Genomic DNA, 19,089 nt, shown 5'->3' with positions numbered 1-19,089 from the left:
AAAATGAAAGCAACAATTAGTTAGCGGCATCCCTTGGAGCAGCTGTTGAGGAATGACTAAGTTATGTGGTCAAAATTTTAAAGTCAGAACAGAAATTATTCGTTCTCAATAAGAAAAAATTTTTCTGAATGTGTGTGGACACACACATTTTGTTTCTATTTACTCAAAACTATTGTTAAAAGAACTGTTACACTAAACTACTTTTCCTTTTAAATACATTAAAGAAAAAAATAAATAAAACCGGACAAAAGCTTTACAGAAAACAAGAAAAAAACACGTATTTAGTCTAAATGTTTCGATTTCATATTAGAAATATTTTTTAACAGGAAAGCCAAAAACAACAAACTAATTTTTAGAAAAAGTCCACATTGTAGAAAAAATAGCAGAAAGACAAAGATAGACACGTCTAAACAAGATATCGATGGCACAAAGTGCCAAAAGAATAACTTGAAAAGACCCCTGTGTGGGGCATAAAATGGACAAGATAAGGATGCACAGACAAATGTAGAAGATATGGTGTAACTGAATGCCAAAATATAGCAAGATGAATGAAAATCTGTACGCGAGGAAGATATTACTTGAGGAATAATACTTAGTAAATACTATTACAGCTGCTGAAAATTAGCCACGCAGCATTAAGCCACATGAGGTCAACACACCTTCAGATGTTCCTTTTCCATCCTCTTCAAATTTTCTCTCTTACTCCTTCTGCAGAATTTCCATTGCTATTGCATTTGGCGGCATGACTTTATCGGATACCCCTTTTGATATTGATATCTACCACAATCAAGCAATTTTTTATGCACCTTGGAAATACGGATATTACACTTACCTAGGATATACACAACAATACAATGAAATCATTAATAAAGCGGGTAAAAGAACTTTAAATGATACTGAAGAAAAAGGGAATGGGAGAAAATGAATGGATTTCCTCAGTCGATGCCACAGTAGAAGCTCATTCACTTTGTAACTAACATTTCGGTTTCAGTATTAATTTAGTTAATTTTAGCATTATAAGGAACTTTTAATCTATTTCTGAAGATCATTGAAGATCAACTGGGGATAACAAAAACATCGGGTTAACTGCTGGTTAATTAACAAGCTGAATATCGTCCTCAATATCAGAAACGATTTTTTTTTTTCACGAAAAAGTCGTCCAAAAAACCCCTCTTGTCAAAAATGTTGATCAATTGCCTCCTAAAAATGCGATTTCTCACGTTTTCAACCCCCTACTCCTGAAAATACCATCTAATATACTTCTTCCACACGGATTCAGACCTGTGAACTATGTGCAGAGCGATTTCCACGGTTCAGACAGCATAAACAGTCGGTAGATAGCAACACTTGCACTAAGCGGACAACGCTACGCCCCTCTTAATTTGGACAAAATTAGCTTGATAGTTGACCACACCATTAATTCCTAACTTTTAGTGTCTGAAATATCTCTGAAATTTCTATCCTGAAGACCCCTACAATTGACGGCAATCTTAAATATCATGTGATAAAACAAGTTGAAAAAAATGGTACTTGAATATACAGTTCAGTACTGAGCAGTGAAGCGGTATCATTACAACTATTATCATTTGTTTTTCTCTTCTTAACTCGTATTGATAAGTAAGAGTTACCAGTCTTAACAGTTTCAAAAATGAAAACCAGCAGAATCTAAAGGATCAAAATTCAACAGAAATGAAACCAGTTTTGTCCAGTTTTAGCTTTTAAATCCCCCACCCAAATGTATCTATAGTCTGTTTCAAAATATGACGCCCGTCCCAGGATAAACTTTGTATTACAGCCTAAGAGAAATAGAGTTCCTGCGCAATGTTTTAGGTAGAATTAAAAAATCTTGAATGGGAAATTTTAGTTCTCGACCACAGTTAAAATCTTAAATTGCAGTGAAAATGCTGAAAAAAAAAACAAACAAACAAACAAACAAAAAACAAGGTACTTCAGACCATCAGCGTAAAACTATTCTTCCCCCTCCCGTCAAAAAACAACAATTTATCCTTATGTCTGAAATATTAAAAAAATTAGAAAAATTTTCATGCACAGACGCAAATGAATATCGTGGATGCACCCTAGGACAGAATAGTTGCACCCTTGAACAATTGCTGGTGTTGAATGACAAAAACTGCTGTATGAATGAAAAAAAAATATGTTTAATGAAAAAAATTTGGAAAAATTGTTGTGTGTTAAATGAAGATATTTAAGCGATTTTGAAATATTTGAAACTATTTAGGTGCTCAACCACAAATAACTAATTTCGGGTAAAGTGCTGTCAAATCTGATTAGCGTGATGGATCGAAAATACTTCTGAATAAAAAAAAAACACAACTGCGAAAACTACATTAATATAAGTGGTTTCCAGTGAATAATTGTAGGAATTACCGATGGACTGAACAACATTGATTTTTTATTAAGTGATTTATTCAACATTTTATGGTTTATATATAAAATTTCTCCAAAGAGAATATTAAATTGATCAGTGTATATTATCTGCTATCCAAAATCAAGGCATTGTCCAAATTTTGAATGACAGTCCTTATCCGCTGTCTCTTCCCATTCATATCACAGTTTATTACAATATTATGAATTTTATTGCTTGTTTTCACATTTCTGTGCGTTTACCGCACCGCCTCTCTCTAAAAAAAAAAAAAAAAAAAAAATGTCTACAGAAGTCCTTAGGAAAGGGTTTAGCACTTTATTTCGGGTAATATTTGTTCTTCGCACATAAGAGTGTTTTGAATAATTAACTAATTTACAGCTAAAAGCCCGCGGTCTTTTTAGTTTGAATGATCTGTTCAAAATATCAGATGCATACCTAACACACCAAAATTTTTTTTTAATCTCGCCTTATCTCGTTCCCGCTTTTCAAAAAGAGAATAAAATAAATGCAAAATTCCGAAAGATTCTGAAAGAGTTAAAAAAAAAAATTTCCAGTCTAATGATTCTCCCTGGGGAGAAAATTTTAGTTTGCTTACCCCTTCCCTGCCTAAAAATGAAGATGATGAAGGGTGCTGAGGGAACGATTCTTAAATATCCTTGGGATAGGGTTATCAGAAGTCGTTTTTTGTAATTTGGAACAAAAAAAAATAAAGAAAATACGTTTTTGGAAGTAAATTCTTCTGGGACAAATGTTACAAAGATTTCTTTATAGGACTTCCCCTATTGCAGGTATGCTGATATCTTGCAAAAAATATTACCTCGTGCAATTTATCAACTTTTCCACTAAAACCACCGAAATCTACTTCAGGCTTCAATTCGACTTCCGGAACATGATTGGCTTTTAATACAGGAAACAGGGTTGCTAAGTTAGAATGGATATCCAAAAAACTGGGTTCAATTTCTCCTTCTACTCTTTCATCTTTGCTTAATTCTTCTGGAACGTATTCACAAATTTCCCTTTCAATCGTTTCTCTTCTGTAGCACTGCCTTTTTTCTATGTCTCTAATTACACCAGACGATAATAACGGCGTGTTTGAAAAAATTTGAGCCTGAAATTAAGAAGCATTACATACTAATTATGGTACATATTAATTAAAAATAAACATAGCAGTTTTAAAGCAGGTATTTATGTATAAAGGTTCCAGATCATACCCAAAAACTCAGTTATAGAAATTTAAGTTCATTTTTTGAACAATCCATATATTAGAGAAATAAGACCTTGCTGTTTTGACTTGTTTTAATGGAAGTACAGGAGCCTGTTGGCTGACAAACATTTGGACAACTGCATTCGAATGGCTGCTACAGCGTATGAGCCTAACATAAAAAAAAGGTTGATGACAAAAAACATAACAACCCTAAGATTGAACTATGTTTTTCTGGCCTGCTTTAACCTTCGATCCACTAGGCCAAATGGTCTAGAGCCAAGATTCCGAACGTGGGGCGCCTGCCCCAATGTTGGGGCATGGTAATATGCCATGCCCCGTTGTTGTTGGGGTCATGCCCCATTTTATGGGGTCTTGGGGAAGATATGCACCTTTCTGGCGACTACGCTTTAGAGCCTAAACTTTGAAGAACAATTTTTCATGTGAATAACGTCACATTCAAATGCATTTAAAGAGTCAAATAGACACATGATAATATTGAAATGAGGTTATACACTGCATAAAAGGTGTTGTATTCATCCAATGTATTTTATTAGTTTACAATATGCCTAGTGGTATCCCCCCCTAAAAAATACCAAGTTGGTTGGCCTTTTAGTGGCGTCAATTCACGAAAATGTAGGGGCGGGGGTAAAAATGTTTTTCCATTTTTTAATGAAGATAAGAACAACAGAACAAGACTGGGAAAACATAGTTAAAACAGGGGGTAGCGGCAACTTCGCTGTTTAGATAAATCGTCGACTAATCTGTCTAAATCCAGCGTTTTCTGCGTCCCAGCGTCAAATCTGCGATTACTGAGTCTGTCATTTCCCATTGTCGATCGCAGATAATCCTTCACACACCCTAATCCTGAGAAGAATTGTTCATTACTGGTAGTGGTTGGAGGTAAAGTAGTAACTAGCGTCATCAATTTTAGCACTGCAGAATAGGTCTCTGGAAGGTCGGACAAAATTTTAAATGCTCGGGGTAGATCCATTTTAAAAGAGTCACATTTTGAAAGATGCGAATTTGTAAGAGAAAGCTGGGATTCCAGGGCATAGTCATCAACATCGAGAATCACTTAACAATGAGAAAATTCGAGAAAATCAGTACTTGATGGTAGAAGACTGACAAAGTGTCGAGTAGACGCATATTTTGCATGAAACATCGGTTCATCGGTCCATATGGCTCGTGAAACGGTCCATCACCTCGAAGTACAGAAATTTACCGGAGTCTGATTGAACTGGCTGACTGACGTTGCGTTTATCTGTTGTTGAATTTGAAAGTCTTTGAGACGAGCGGAAATGGCTTGACTTCTCTTGTTCCAAGCACTAATTTTGGATTTTACAGACTCTGATGCCTGGATTTCATGTAAAGTCAAGCATTTGGTTATGTTTTCGCTTAAGTTTTTATTTGTTATAATTTCTCAGCTTTTGGAGTGTCTCGTATGTCCTAGAAATCAGTAGAAGTGCCTTATGAATCAGCTAAATTTCTGTTTGAAGTTCTTATCACAAGCAATTTACAATGACACACACTTTTTCCATTATATGCGAAGTTGAGACACAAGAGGCCGAGTTTTTTTCAGTAGTTGTATTGCTTCACACGCTACTGCACCGTCAAAACTATCAGAGACTCCGGCTAACAGCAACAATACAATCAAATCTGGCCTTCACTTTGGAAATGGAGCGGCATGCGTAAAAACAGCGAGTTTAGACGGTCCTCTCAAGCTCAAAGACTTTTGTCCGCTAATACACTGGGATTCCATGAATAGTTCATGTCAAGTGTTGCTGTATGATATAAATACGTAAAGTCCTTGCGCCACAGAAAAAATTTCAAAATTTCGCTGATGTTTTTCAGGCAATCAGTCAAAACCTAGGGTAGTTTGTGGGCGTGCCAGTGTAAAAAAAAAACCTGCGTGGGGCAGCTTCTCCTTAAGCTTTCCTTGAACTCTCTTAGATTTCCCACTCATAACAAATATGCCGTCATAACATTGGGCAACACACAGCATCAAATCTACAAAAAAAATTCGTTAGTTTCAAAAATCGAGGGGGATAAGCTTTCGGCCCCTAATATTTGCATGGGGTAGCAGCTGATTAGTCGCTTCACTACTTTTCCATTTGATATGTACCTGGGCAAGATCTCTAATTGTTCTTTTTTAGAAACATCTTTTGACTCGTCAATAATAATAGCGTAGTAATTAGCTGATTTGACTTCTGAAATAATGCCTTGCCACAAGGCATTTTCTATCAGTGCAACTTCATCTTTTCTAATGATGGAAAATTCTTCTTCATCTGTCTCTTTCATTCTTTTTCTTCAGTCTATATGGATAGAACCTGCTCATCTTCTTCTCCCTAAAAAGTAGTCCCTGTCTCAAAGAAGAATTACGACATTTACTCGTAAGTAACACATGACACAACCCCTCATGGGAGAGTCACATAAAATACAAGTACACCTCTAGCACCTTCACATTCTGTGTCTAATGATCTTTCTCAAATATTGATAGACATCCCTCTCTCATACCTTTAACCAGAAGTGCACATAAATAGATCGTCTTGAATTAAAAAAAAATGCAAGATTAGGTGCTTCGATTAATTAATTTTTCGATATTGAAATGGGCTGGTCAGACAAGAGACCCTTCAAAGGTTTAACTATCTACATCAATAGGACCATTTCCTATGTCTCAGAGATAAGGTAAACCCAGTTCACCCAAAATACGCTTGAATCTACCAAAAAAAATAAAATTAGCCTTTCATCTTTTCTAATGATGCATAATTCTTCTTCATCTGTCTCTTTCATTTTTTCATCTCTTTTCACCCAAAATACAGTCGAATCTGTGTAGCCAGGATGTTTTCCCATGTTTGTGGAGTATTTCTCTCTAGACTAGTATTCCGAATCGTTCATCCCTTATTCGTAAAACTTTTAGCCAGTGACTTTACGTTTACAGCTTTCTACTTGTATATAAGGGAAAAGGTCCTTTTTACCTTTTGTGACTAAAGAAGGGATTTTAGTGTACCTAGGTGGAACATGGGCCAAAATTGGTTGGAAACCAGTGGTCTAGAGGGTGCTCCATTAGCCTAGAATCCGCTATGCCAAAACACAGAGTGTACCATAGGATTAGGACCCTTGTGGTCAGCTAAATTCCTAAGAAACGTTCAACCATCATGGTGACATCAAATATTATTATTGTAAGTTCAGTTACTATATTCTCAGCAAGCGATGCGTAGAGCTTGTTGGCGACCTCTTAGAAAAATGAGCAAGCCAACATCTATTGAGAGAAAGAGAGAGAACGGTTTATTACACAAATTTCGTTGTAATTAAATTTCGTGTAAATAAGCCAAGCTCTTGGCTATTTTAAAGTTGTAAAAACATTTCATGTTAAACACAGAAAAAATATAGACATAGATTAACATGAACAGTGCAAAATTACATGTAAACATAGACGTAAAAAATGGCACAAATGAATTAAAATATCGATACGCTCGTGTACGTATAGGTTTCAGTTTAGTTTTTGTCTGGTTTTTCTGTTTAGTGGGGCATCTTCGGGGTGAATATCACGGTGGGTTGGCTTTGACAGCTACGCATTTTTAAATCTCATGATGAGATTGCTCAGTCTTTGCTCAAGGCACTGGATTTCAAGTTTATTGAGTGCTTTTTGGTACGGAATATCACTACATCCCAGGATAATCCCACTGCCCTTTTCTGCACTGACTCTTGGGTCGTGCATTAGGTGAGCAGTATGTAGTACGGAAGGGCCCCACGCAGGCCATGCATACTCCAAGACTGGCCACACATAGCAAAGGTATGCGCGAAGGGGCTTTTGACACTGCAACCTAAACGACGCATTTTAGACAGTGTTTGAAGAGAAGTGTTACCCTTCCTAGCTACACTGTCGACATGTGCGGCAAAAGAACAGTCTTTGGAGAAAATGAGTCCCAGTATTTTTCACTTCAGACACAACAGGAAACAGGACTTCAGGGAGGGGGAGTCTCTTTTTAGGGGGGTTCAGCCGGAGTATTTTTGACTGGGTAGCATTAATAGTTGGATTCGTAACACTGGAAATTTAGCTCATGGAAAATGTCACTAGAAAACAGCACTACAATAGCGTTACCTTCAAGTAGATATGCAAGCATGTGAGATAAGACATCCACAAATTTATACCTGTCTTCATGCTCACTCAGGATGTAGGTAATCATAGCAAGAAAAAATTATGCCTGCAGGTTTGGTGCCTTGTGGGGCCCCACAGGTTATATCACTCCAGTCGGTGTCGGTGTCCTCTTCGTGGAGGATGAATACCTTCTACTGCCGTCCAGACAGAAAATCCAGTACAATTATTAGATAGTGTCAGTACGCTTGGCTCCTATTCGCTTCAAGTTAAGACATGTACTGAGATGACATAGAAAATCGAATGCTTTACGAAAATTAACCACAGCTAGATCAACAAAACAACCCGGATCTTTAGTGACTTAAGAATACGGTCGAAGACAAGTCTTAAATGCTGGAATTTCGTTCAATAAAATGTCTATTAACGCAAGCTTTTGCTGCTGAAGAGGTTTACAAATATGATTTGAACATCCTCTGTGTCTTCGAAACACGACTGAACCGCCAAGGCATTATACAGCTTGACACCCGTGATGGCAACATTCTTCACAGTGTAATTGTGCTTCTATAGACGAATCTGGCGGTGTGAGTATCTCATTCGTCCTATCATCAATAGCGGCTCAATGCATCATTGACTATGAACCTATGTTTGAGTAAATTGCTCGTGCCAGATTTAGAGGCCAGTTAGCTGTCACTGCTGTGTCAGTCTACACCCAAACAAGGGAAGTGCCAGAGGAAGTCGAAGCAGGTTCTACGCTTCGTTACGGATCGTCATACAGAGAATGCCCCGGAAGGATATTCTTAGACTTCATAGACTAGGTGAGGATATTCTGTGTCTTCATAGACGAGGATATATCTTAGACTTCAATGCCTGAATTAGTCAGAAGTTGGACAATTCCGACTTCTCTATTTGAGCCTGTGGCCATGGTGCCCTAGCAAGCCCTAGTGGTGCAGCGCTGCTTGATTTTCCTATGAAGAATGCCCTCGCAGCAGCAAACCTTCACTTCCAACAAAAATTAAACCATACTGTAACATGGATTTCAAGAGATGGATAGCGAAAGTCCTACTAGACCACCTCCTTATATCAAGAATTTGGATATCAATACTTTCAGACTCACGCGGCTCCAGAGGCGCGAACAGGGGCTATAAACCCGGCTCTGACTACTGCCTCCTTGTGGTCACGAGAAAACCAACCTATCAACCATCAAGTCCGACCTGGAGCCATTTGGTTGGTTCTTGAAATATGGAAGAAACTGAAACCAATTGTGTTTATCTATGGTCAACCGATCAACTGCAGATAGACCTTCCTGGAGCCAAACATAGTTCCTGATATTGAACGGCACGATGATGCAAGAGCTTGCAACGTGAAACAAGTACAAGTAAGTAAATAAGTGTATTTAACCCTTATTTGTATGGCTTAAACAAAACTTGTACTATTTTCCTATTTTGTTTGTTAGCTCACACTAAAGTTTAAGAGTTGTAAGGTATCTCAGTCGCTTAAAACTTTGAAAGACTTCATGTTTTACTAATAAGAGTTGTCGTATATGCTTTATTGAGGAGCCGGTGGGAAGGCCAGTGTAGATTAACTATCTAAAAAAGCCCAAGTGGGCTTTTTGGCATTTAGATCAAGTCTAAGCCTGGCATTCACGGATGTTAACAATGCAAAAACTTCGTTAAGGCACTAGATGGAGCAACTCGAGTCCTGAACATCGTCTGCATAACAGACTAGCGAAAAATCACGACTGGCAAGGATGAAAAATGAGGGATCAGCGGATTGTGCATCAATAGTTCCGTTATTGAACAAGGACCCTTCCTGAAGCCCCTGCTGTATCCAGGTGGGAGTCAAAGGTCAAGCTAAGCTTGTATACCTCCATGGCGGTGATGGTCGTTACAGGCAATGAGGCTCGATCTTCCGAGCTTCTCAGCGCACCTTAAAGCGATGGAAGGGTATAAACATCACTGAGCTCCACGCCGAGCGATTCGGTGGCCAACGCGCTCCGGATGACCCGCAAGACTGGAGACCTTGCGGTCAAATCTATTCCCAAGAAACATCGATGGATCTGAGACCTAGAAGAAAAGTTGTAACGGCTACGGCGTCCCAGGCAAGCGACGCGGCACCCGTATTGGCACGGGTGTCGAGAAATAAACTAGCCGACCATACTACGGCGTTCCCGGCAGGCGACGCGACTTTGAATATTACGACGAAGTCAAAAAATCCTTTCAACACTATAAAGCCAAATAGAAAAACCTACTACAGTCATTAAACAGGCAAAATCCAGAATAAATGTTGGATCCTGGAATGTAAGATCCGTTAAACAAGAAGCCACGCAAGTTTTTCTTGTCCATGGGATGGAGAAGTACAACATAGACATACTTTGCATATCCGAGTGGCTCTATAGTTATAACGGCTCCTGAAACGCTACATCAGTTCCACTTTTTCTACTCAGGAGTAGAGGATAGTTCGGGACTCCACGGAGTTGGTTTCATCATAAACCAAAGGACCAGAAACGCTCTCCTAGAATGGGAGCCAGTCTCCTGTAAACTTGCCCGAATCAGAATAAACGGAAACCCCGCAGATGTGTCGATAATTTCTACCTATGCCCCGACCCGTGACGGTATTGAAACGACCAAGGATGATTTCTACGGCGAACTGCAGCAGTTGTCTTCTTCTGTAGCCTCACATGATTACCTGATTGTTGCTGGAGACTTCAACGCAAGAGTTGGTCCCTCTGACCAGACCACAAGACAAATCCTGGGAAAATTTGGATAGGGTCATAGATGCGAGAATGGGCAAAGGTTGGTAAACTACGCCTTGATGAACCACCTTGTTATCACCAATACCATATTTCAGCACAAACCTATTCACCTCTCAACTTGGCATTCAAATGACGGTGTCACTAAGGCCCAAATTGACTTCATTCTCGTACGCCAGTGCTGGAGAAGCTCCATTCAGGACTCTCGCTCTTACAACGGCACGGACACAGGCTCGCAGTCTGGGTCTGACTACGAGCTCGTTACAGCAAAAATTTTATTACGTCTTGCAACTCGAAGACAAGACAAGCCCGAGGCCGGCTTCGATATAGATAAACTCTAAGACAAAGAAGTGCGGCAGGCCCTCAACCTGGAATTGACTAACCGGTTTGACATCCTCAGCTCTGATGAAAACCTAACCCCCGATAAGAGATGGGAAACCTTTAAAACCGTGATGACAGAGACTATTATAGGGAAGAAATTACTTTTCTCAAATTCAAATTGACTGATTTTTATTCGGAATATCTACCCCCTACTCCTCATACCCAACAATGTATAGAACAAAAAAGCCATGTCACTCGAAAGTTTTATCAAAAAAAAAAGTTACACCTTGGCATCGTACTGACTTTGTGTAAATAGACAACGAAATGTAGATAAGAAGCTGTTCACTAAAACAGGCCTCCTCTCCCCAAAAGTATCACTCATCAAGCCCAAATAGGCTTTTCAAATAAAAAAAGACTCTTCTACACTTTTAACTGGACACCCCATTTAATAGGAATTTACTACAACGGCAAGTATACCCATTCTACTGAATTACAGAATTAGATTGATGCAAATCTTATTTTCCCTTGAGAGAACAACAAACACAAACTTTCCGATCAATGGACATATATTTTGATTACCAGAAAGTTAAGGGAAACAGATTAGCAAGATATCCGATTATCTCTTCCATGTTAATTAGTTTTAGTTTCCTCCACAACAACTGACCTATTAGTGGATAAGCATAGGTTTCTGTTTATTAGGGAGATTAAGCACTATTCCTTTCGTTACTTTTTTGCGGGGCTTTTAAAAAACCTTTTCCTTGAATATTTTACTTGAATTGGCTTAAGAAAACAGTACGCACAAGCTAAAAATCCTGATATAGCCTTGTTAAAGCTTCTGTTACGAACAATTTAGCTTGATGTTTTTTTTCGTTTTATTTTACTCCAATAAAGAGGCTTTTGTTTTTACTACAGTTTATTGCCATCAGTTTGAAATTAGAAGATTCTAAATGATCTAATATTTAGCTTCAAAATGCGAGTCCTAAATGCGGGTGAAATAATCTTTCGGATATATTAAATAAAAAAAACAAGTTTTTTTAACTGAAAGTAAGGAGCGACATTAAAAACTTAAAACGAACAGAAATTACTTCGTATATGAAAGAGGCTGCTTCCTCATCAACGCCCCGCTCTTTACGATAAAGTTTGACTCTGTCTCTCAATTCTTCTTTTTAAAACAGTAAAAAACTTTAGCGTAAAGAGCGGGGCGTTGATGAGGAAGCAGCCTCTTTCATATACGAAGTAATTTCTGTTTGTTTTAAGTTTTAATGTCGCTCCTTACTTTCAGTTAAAAAAAATTGTTTTTTTTTATTTAATTTCTGAACGTTTTTGAATCAATACATGTTTTGATTTTGGCTCTCCGCAGAGGAATAATTAAAACGAAATTTGCATTTTTTTTTTTTGGCTAAATGGCTTTCTCATAATTTTGATCGAATGATTTTGAGAAAAAAAGAGCGGGGGAGGAAGCCTAGTTGCCCTCCGATTTTTTGGTTAATTAAAAAGGCAACTAGAACTTTTAATTTTTACGAATATTTTTATTAGTAAAAGATTTACGTAACTTATAAATTAGCTTACGTAAAGAACTTTTGTATTCTCATATTTTTATTACATATATGAGGGGGTTCGCCCCCTTGTCAGATCTTCGCTCTTTACACTAAAGCTTATATTTTGTCCCAATTCATTAAGAATGACCCCAGAATCACAAAAGCCGTAGAATAAATAGTTGAAATTACTAAAAACACTTTAACGTAAAGAGCGAGGTATTAGGAGGAGGTGAGCCCCTCAAATGGGTAATAATTTCTGTTTGTTTTAAGTTTTAATGCTGTTCCTTACTTCCAGCTGAAAGATTTTTTCATATTTATTTTTTCATTGTGTTTTTAAATAATGCTAGTAAATCCTGCGCTCCCTTCATGGAGATTTTCTTCCCCCATGACAAACTATCGATGGAAAGTTCCCCCAGCATATCCCCCTCTTCTCAACCCCTCCCCCAACCAAAATCATCCTCCTGAAAACGCCTGTATACTTCCCAATAACTATTACTATATGTAAGCATTGGTCAAAGTTTGTAACTTGTTGCCCCTCCCATGGGGACTGTAGGGGAGTAAGTCGTCCCCAAAGACATAGTTATAAGGTTTTTCGACAACGCTGAATAAAATGGCTATCTCAGAATTTTGATCCGTTGACTTTGGTAAAATAATTAGCGTGGGAGGGGGCCTAGGTGCCCTCCAATTTTTTTGGTCACTTAAAAAGGGCACTAGAACTTTTCATTTCCGTTAGAATGAGCCCTCTTGCAACATTCTAGGACAATTGGGTCGATACGATCACTCCTGGGAAAAAAAAAAAAAAAATAAAATAAAATAAACACGCATCCGTGATCTGCCTTCTGGCAAAAAATACAAAATTCCACATTTTTGTAGATAGGAGCTTGAAACTTCTACAGTAGGGTTCTCTGATACGCTGAATCTGATGGTGTGATTTTCGTTAAGATTCTATGACTTCTAGGGGGCGTTTCGCCCTATTTTCTAAAATAACGCAAATTTTCTCAGGCTCGTAACTTTTGATGGGTAAGACTAAACTTGATGAAATTTATATATTTAAAATCAGCATTAAAATGCGATTCTTTTGATGTAGGTATTGGTATCAAAATTCCATTTTTTAGAGTTTTGGTTACTATTGAGCCGGGTCGCTCCTTACTACAGTTCGTTACCACGAACTGTTTGATAAAGGCCAGTGTTGCAGCCTGTCTTAATCAGTATCACAGACGAAATTTTAAATATACTATGCCAAGCAGCTAGTTATGATTAAAATGATTAAAACATTTTTGAAACACGGAAAAGAAACAAAATCAAAGAGGACTCAAATTGTAGCGTCATTCTTAAGGAATAGGGACCATATTGAAGCTTTATTGTAAAGAGCGAGGTATTGACGAGGGGGAAAACCCTCTCAAATACGTAATAAAAATATACAAATATAGAATTTTGTTACGTAAGTTAATTCGTAAGTTACGTATATTTATTACTAATAAAAACGGTCATAAAAAAATAAAAAGTTCTAGTCGCCTTTTTAAGTAACAAAAATTGCAGTACAATTAGGCTTCCTCCCCCACCCCTTTTTTATCAAAATCGTCCAATCAAAACTATGAGAAAGCAAAATCAAACTGTGAGTTTTAGCACAAGAAAAATTAAAACAAATAAAATGGGAGTTGAGAATACCGAGGATTTCGAAATTGGCTTTAAATGGAAGGTATATCCACAAAATAGCCTAAAACTATTAAAGGAAGAAGATAAATTTCAATGGCAATACTCTAGGAAAGGTATTATTCAATAGGGGAATTTAAAGTACTTCTTCTAAAAATGTACATGCATATCCTCGTAAATTCTTACTTGGTTTATTAGGTCGAAAAGAAGTGACCCATACTTTCCAAAGAACTTGGACACTCGCAAATTCAAGAAATCAAGTAATTTTTTTCATGTAAATTCAAAAAAGAAAAAGGTAATCCCGCAATAATAATTCATTTATATGAGTTACAACTGAAGTGGATTAGCTCAGACAAAACCGATTATTGAATTATAGGATTCCAAAATCAAGCTGCTTAGATTGCCTGCCAAATATCACTTTCCCCTGATCAGTTTGAAGCTCGCAGCCGTACGTCATTCAGCCAAACGAGATGAAATCAACGTATAAAAAATGTTAGGGGCACAGACACGCCGAGAAAGGGTCAAAAACCATTTTTCTCGATTATCTTGATGATTACATCCTTAATTCCTGAGCCTCAAGGGAACCCCGATGCAGAAAGAAAAATACTGGTTCTCCCAAAAACAAGGTCCGACAAGGGGCCAAATTTTTCCCTAATTGGAACCCTGACAAACAAAAAACAATTTAAGTTCGGAGGGCTCATGCCTTTTTTATAAAGAAAGAGAGAGATTAAATTCCAAGTGATTGTTTCTCCACTGTGAAAATTTAAGTCAGTTTGAAGGACAAAAGGTGTTGAAGTCACAAAATATTTTACAAAATGGTCTGTTTATGATAAGACCATCTTTTTTCAATAAATGCTATCACAAACTTTTTCAGTTAAAGATAAAAATTTCACTATACCTGATCTTTCCCTGCAAGTCTGAGATACATTGAATGACAAAGGTCCAGCCTCCAAGGACATTCCACGGGTTTAGCTGCACCATACAGTGTTTTCCAAAATTTTACATATTCATCCACCTCACTTTCATTTGGACATTCCTGGAGCAAAAAAAAAAGACATTTGAAAACTGCAGCGTAAAGCAAGAGAAACTAGAAGAGTGCAATACTAAACTAAGCAGTACAGCAAAACCAAAGACAGTGCCTATTACTACTACTAACAACTCATCAAGGCACCAAGCTACCTGTGTCCAACACAGCTGCGCGCTAATCCTCTACCCCAATCTTTTCAAAGCTTCAAACTAAACTTTCTCCCATGAAGTTCCTTCTTCAAGGATTCATGTCCTGTCTCTTGACCTCTTCTCACTCCTCCATTAACATAAACAAGATTTGATTGACATGACCCTAAAGGCTAGAAAAAGAACAATGAACCTCCATCTTTTTCCCCTGATACAATAATAAGGCATGGTTATGTAGGAACTCGATGTGGTAACTAGATTCCCCTTTAAGCACAACCCCCCTAAGCATAAAGCTTCACTTTTAAAAGGATGGTTTACCTAAGGGTTAAATTTTAAACACATATACAGTACATGAGGCGTCAGGAGACTGCCAACCTTGATTCTCCGCTGTAAAAGACTGTTCTGCTTAGATTTTTGCTATGTAAGTTGCCACACCATCCGCCTCTTTTCCTAACCTCTTTCAACAGGTGGTGTTCTAATTTTTTCTTCAGAAAATATAGAAGATCCTTTCAGTTTTTTTAATACTTTTAATTACAGACACTTACATTAATCACTCAGATGCATCGTTATTAGTTTTGGAGACGGTACTACCGACAGATACTGAAGTTCTGTTAATACAGATAGTATATTGTCGTATTTAATAGCAGTGGCATATAAAAAGACCATAAAGCTTTCTTCTACATAAAAAAAAACGTCTTTACACTAAAATCCCTTCTTTAGTCACAAAAGGTAAAAAGGACCTTTTCCCTTACATGCAAGTAGAAGGCTGCAAACGTAAAGTCACTGGCTAAAAGTTTTATGAATAAGAGATGAACGATTTGGAATACTAGTCTTGAGAGAAATACTCCACAAACATGGGAAAACATCCTGGCTACAGAGATTCGAGCGTATTTTGGGTGAACTGGGTTTACTTAATCTCTGAGACATAGGAAATGGTCCTGTTGGTGTAGATAGTTAAACCGTTGAAGGGTCGCTTGTCTGACCAGCCCATTTCAATATCGAAAAATTAATTAATCAAAGCACCTAATCTTGCATTTTTTTTAATTTAATACGATCTATTTATGAGCACTTCTGGTTAAAGGTACGAGAGGGATGCCTATCAATGTCTGAGAAATATCATTAGACACAAAATGTGAAGGTGCTAGAGGTGTACTGCTAGAGGTTACTTATGAGTAAATGCCGTAATTCTTCTTTGAAACAGGGACTACTTTTTAGGGAGGACAAGATGAGCAGGTTCTATCCATATAGACGGAAGAAAAAAAATGAAAGAGACAGATGAAGAAGAATGTTGCATCATTAGAAAAGATGAAAGGCTAATTTTATTCTTTTGGTATTTCCGGGTACGGTTTGATTAATCGACTTTCTCTATTAAATTTAAATTTATTAATTTACTTTATGTGTACGTCCAACCAGTTCAAGTGTAATTTAAAAATTTTCTGTAAATGATTTAAAACCCATGAATTACAATGTTATTCGTGTCCAGAATAAACAGATCAAGTAATAAAAATAACAGCACTATAATTTAAGGAAGTTCAAGCAGACGCAGTAAAACTTTCCGTGTTTTCGCTAATAGAATATGGCCGCTGAAAATAGGCATATTTAATTGTCTCTAAGGCCCTTTGCCGAGCGTTTTTTCTTTTATTTTTTTTAACGAGCGTTTCTTAGAGGTGTATAGGATAATATTGGAGCTTACTGGGCGGTAAAAAACCGCTTGGTAAAACAGACGCCAACAGAAGTGATGCAGTCTTCCATTGTTACTGCAATAAACAAACGGCAAAATAAATAGCTATAATTGTATATATTTATTATAATTATATTATAATTATATTAATTATAATAATTAATTATATTAATAAATTATATTATTAATTATAATAATTATATAATTATAATAATTATAAAAATAATTATGATAATTATTAATAATTATAATTATATTTATTAAAATTATAATAAATAAATAATAAAAAAATTAAATATTTTTTTTTTAATCGCATATGCTGAGATGGTGGCCTATGAAAATAAATGCATTCTTATACACATGGCGTTTTTTTGCTGCTGACGACTGCTAATAAGAGAGTGTGATGGAAGAGAGTATATCATAAGAAAAGGCTGAATTAGAAGTCATGAATATTTTTTTTCCTGGGAAGGGAGAGGGCAATTGTAAAAAAAGAAAAAAAAACTCCTAGACAATTTGATAAGGAAGTGCCCACAAATTCAAGGAAGTTTGAAGTGTCAGGGGTTGGGCCTAAATTAGCCCCTGCCTTTGATCCTATACAAAGCAAAGTCTATTTATCACAACAAAAATGAGTGTTAATCTAATTTATTTGCCCTGAATTATATATTATTTTAACAAATTTGAACTCACTTACATTAAGAAAATTTCTATCTATTGGATTTAAGAAAAGCTTCTAGTTTAATTGTTCCCTCCTCGGGACGAGTGAACACAGGGGCGAGTGAACACAGTCTAATTTTCCATGTGTAATAGAGTGGGGGGGGGGGATATGTCGTCTTTTCAGTTATTTTCAAAGAAAATACAAAAATACTTGGTTCAATGAACAAATAGAAAGGATAATCAACCCAACACTTACACCTGCTTAGCAGGCAACTACTTCGAAAATCCAACTAGCCTCAAGAATTACATGAAGTAAGTCCTGTGGTGGCGCAGTGGATTTGACCTTAGCTTGGTAATACGGGACCCAGAAATCGAATCACGCTGCAGGAATGCACTGCAGGGACCTTAGTAGTCAAGAAGCGTCGTTAATTCTTAAATAATTACATGAAGTAAAGCTGGTTTTGCTACACTGGCCGTAGGAAAATGATTCCAGCTTGCTTCATTAGATAAATGCTGCATGAAACACAGAAAAGAAAAATAAAAGATGAGGATTTTGTGAGTCAATAGCAAACTATGAAAACGAAAACAAGCAAATACTTCCAAAAGGACCCCCCCCCCCAAGTCGTTTTCAGTGCTCAGAAAAAAACAGAAAACAAAGACAAAATCTAGCCTTTTGAAGTGAACTTTACAAGAAGAGAAAATACACTAAGTCACAAAACCAGCCAAAATCAATGAAAGACAATTCACCAATTGGATTGGACAAATGTTCTTATTTTAGCAATAGATTTACCAGCCTGCAACTTCAATTTTCATTAGGTATGTTGCATTAAATTAGACTGAGGGAAATGATTGATTGAATCTTTTTCAGAAAAAAAAACAAAACAAAGACAAAATCTAACATTTTGAAGTGAACCCTACGAGAAGAGAAAATAATTTGCTATTGGCTGATAAAGTTCCTCAACTTTTCTCTTTCTTTTCTTTGCTTCATACGTCATGTATAGCCAGTGTGGTCTTAGAATGTATTTATAGATAAATGCCTTGTCTCCATTTAAATTAAAAGAGAAATTAATTGCAGAGAAGGTTAAGAGCTATTAAATTTGAAGATTTTTGATTAACAATAATTATTAATTAAATTGATTGTTAGGTCAGATCTCTGATCGACTGATGTTGCGACGGTAGTATGTTTACTGCCCAGTGTGTAAGCGGTAGGGTAGCAACGACGAAAAAAGCTTGGTAAAAAATGACGCTCGGTAAAACAACAGCTTGGTAAAAACACCAAGTGTGTCTGAGGCCTAAAACTTTACGATGTTTCTGTGTGCCTTAAAACTTCATGCTCAGATAAAAAAAATATCTTATTCTCTGTGAGAATGAAGTTTTTCATGTAATTTATGAACATTATTGATACTCGAATATGTTCTATTGAGTTTACCAAACAGAAAAGGCTTTCTCTTATTAATACAGAAGAAAAATATAAGAAAATTGAGAAGCAGATCTAAATAATTGGTTTTATCTCTTTAAAAATCTTCAAAAACTGTTCCTGGTGGCTTGGAAGAAAAAGCAGAAATGACCAGCCAAAAAATATGTTGCTCATATGCAAGCATACACAACATATTTGTGTGCTTGCCAAAAAAAAT

At 36.8% G+C, this 19,089-nt stretch overlaps 1 protein-coding gene across 1 annotated transcript in view; it reads right to left on the bottom strand.

Moving 5' to 3' along the window:
* Positions 1–19,089, bottom strand: part of LOC136033299 (uncharacterized) — a 34,443-nt gene that overhangs the window by 526 nt on the left and 14,828 nt on the right. The window contains exons 3-4 of the mRNA XM_065714070.1: positions 14,846–14,983; positions 3,204–3,494 (exon numbers count right to left, since the gene is read on the bottom strand). Coding sequence (XP_065570142.1) covers positions 3,204–3,494; positions 14,846–14,983 — 429 coding nt within the window. The remainder of the gene's footprint in view (positions 1–3,203; positions 3,495–14,845; positions 14,984–19,089) is intronic.

Source organism: Artemia franciscana, chromosome 11 (assembly GCF_032884065.1).
Source record: "Artemia franciscana chromosome 11, ASM3288406v1, whole genome shotgun sequence".
NCBI classification, from domain to species: domain Eukaryota; kingdom Metazoa; phylum Arthropoda; class Branchiopoda; order Anostraca; family Artemiidae; genus Artemia; species Artemia franciscana.
This window is presented reverse-complemented; position numbering and strand designations above follow the sequence as displayed.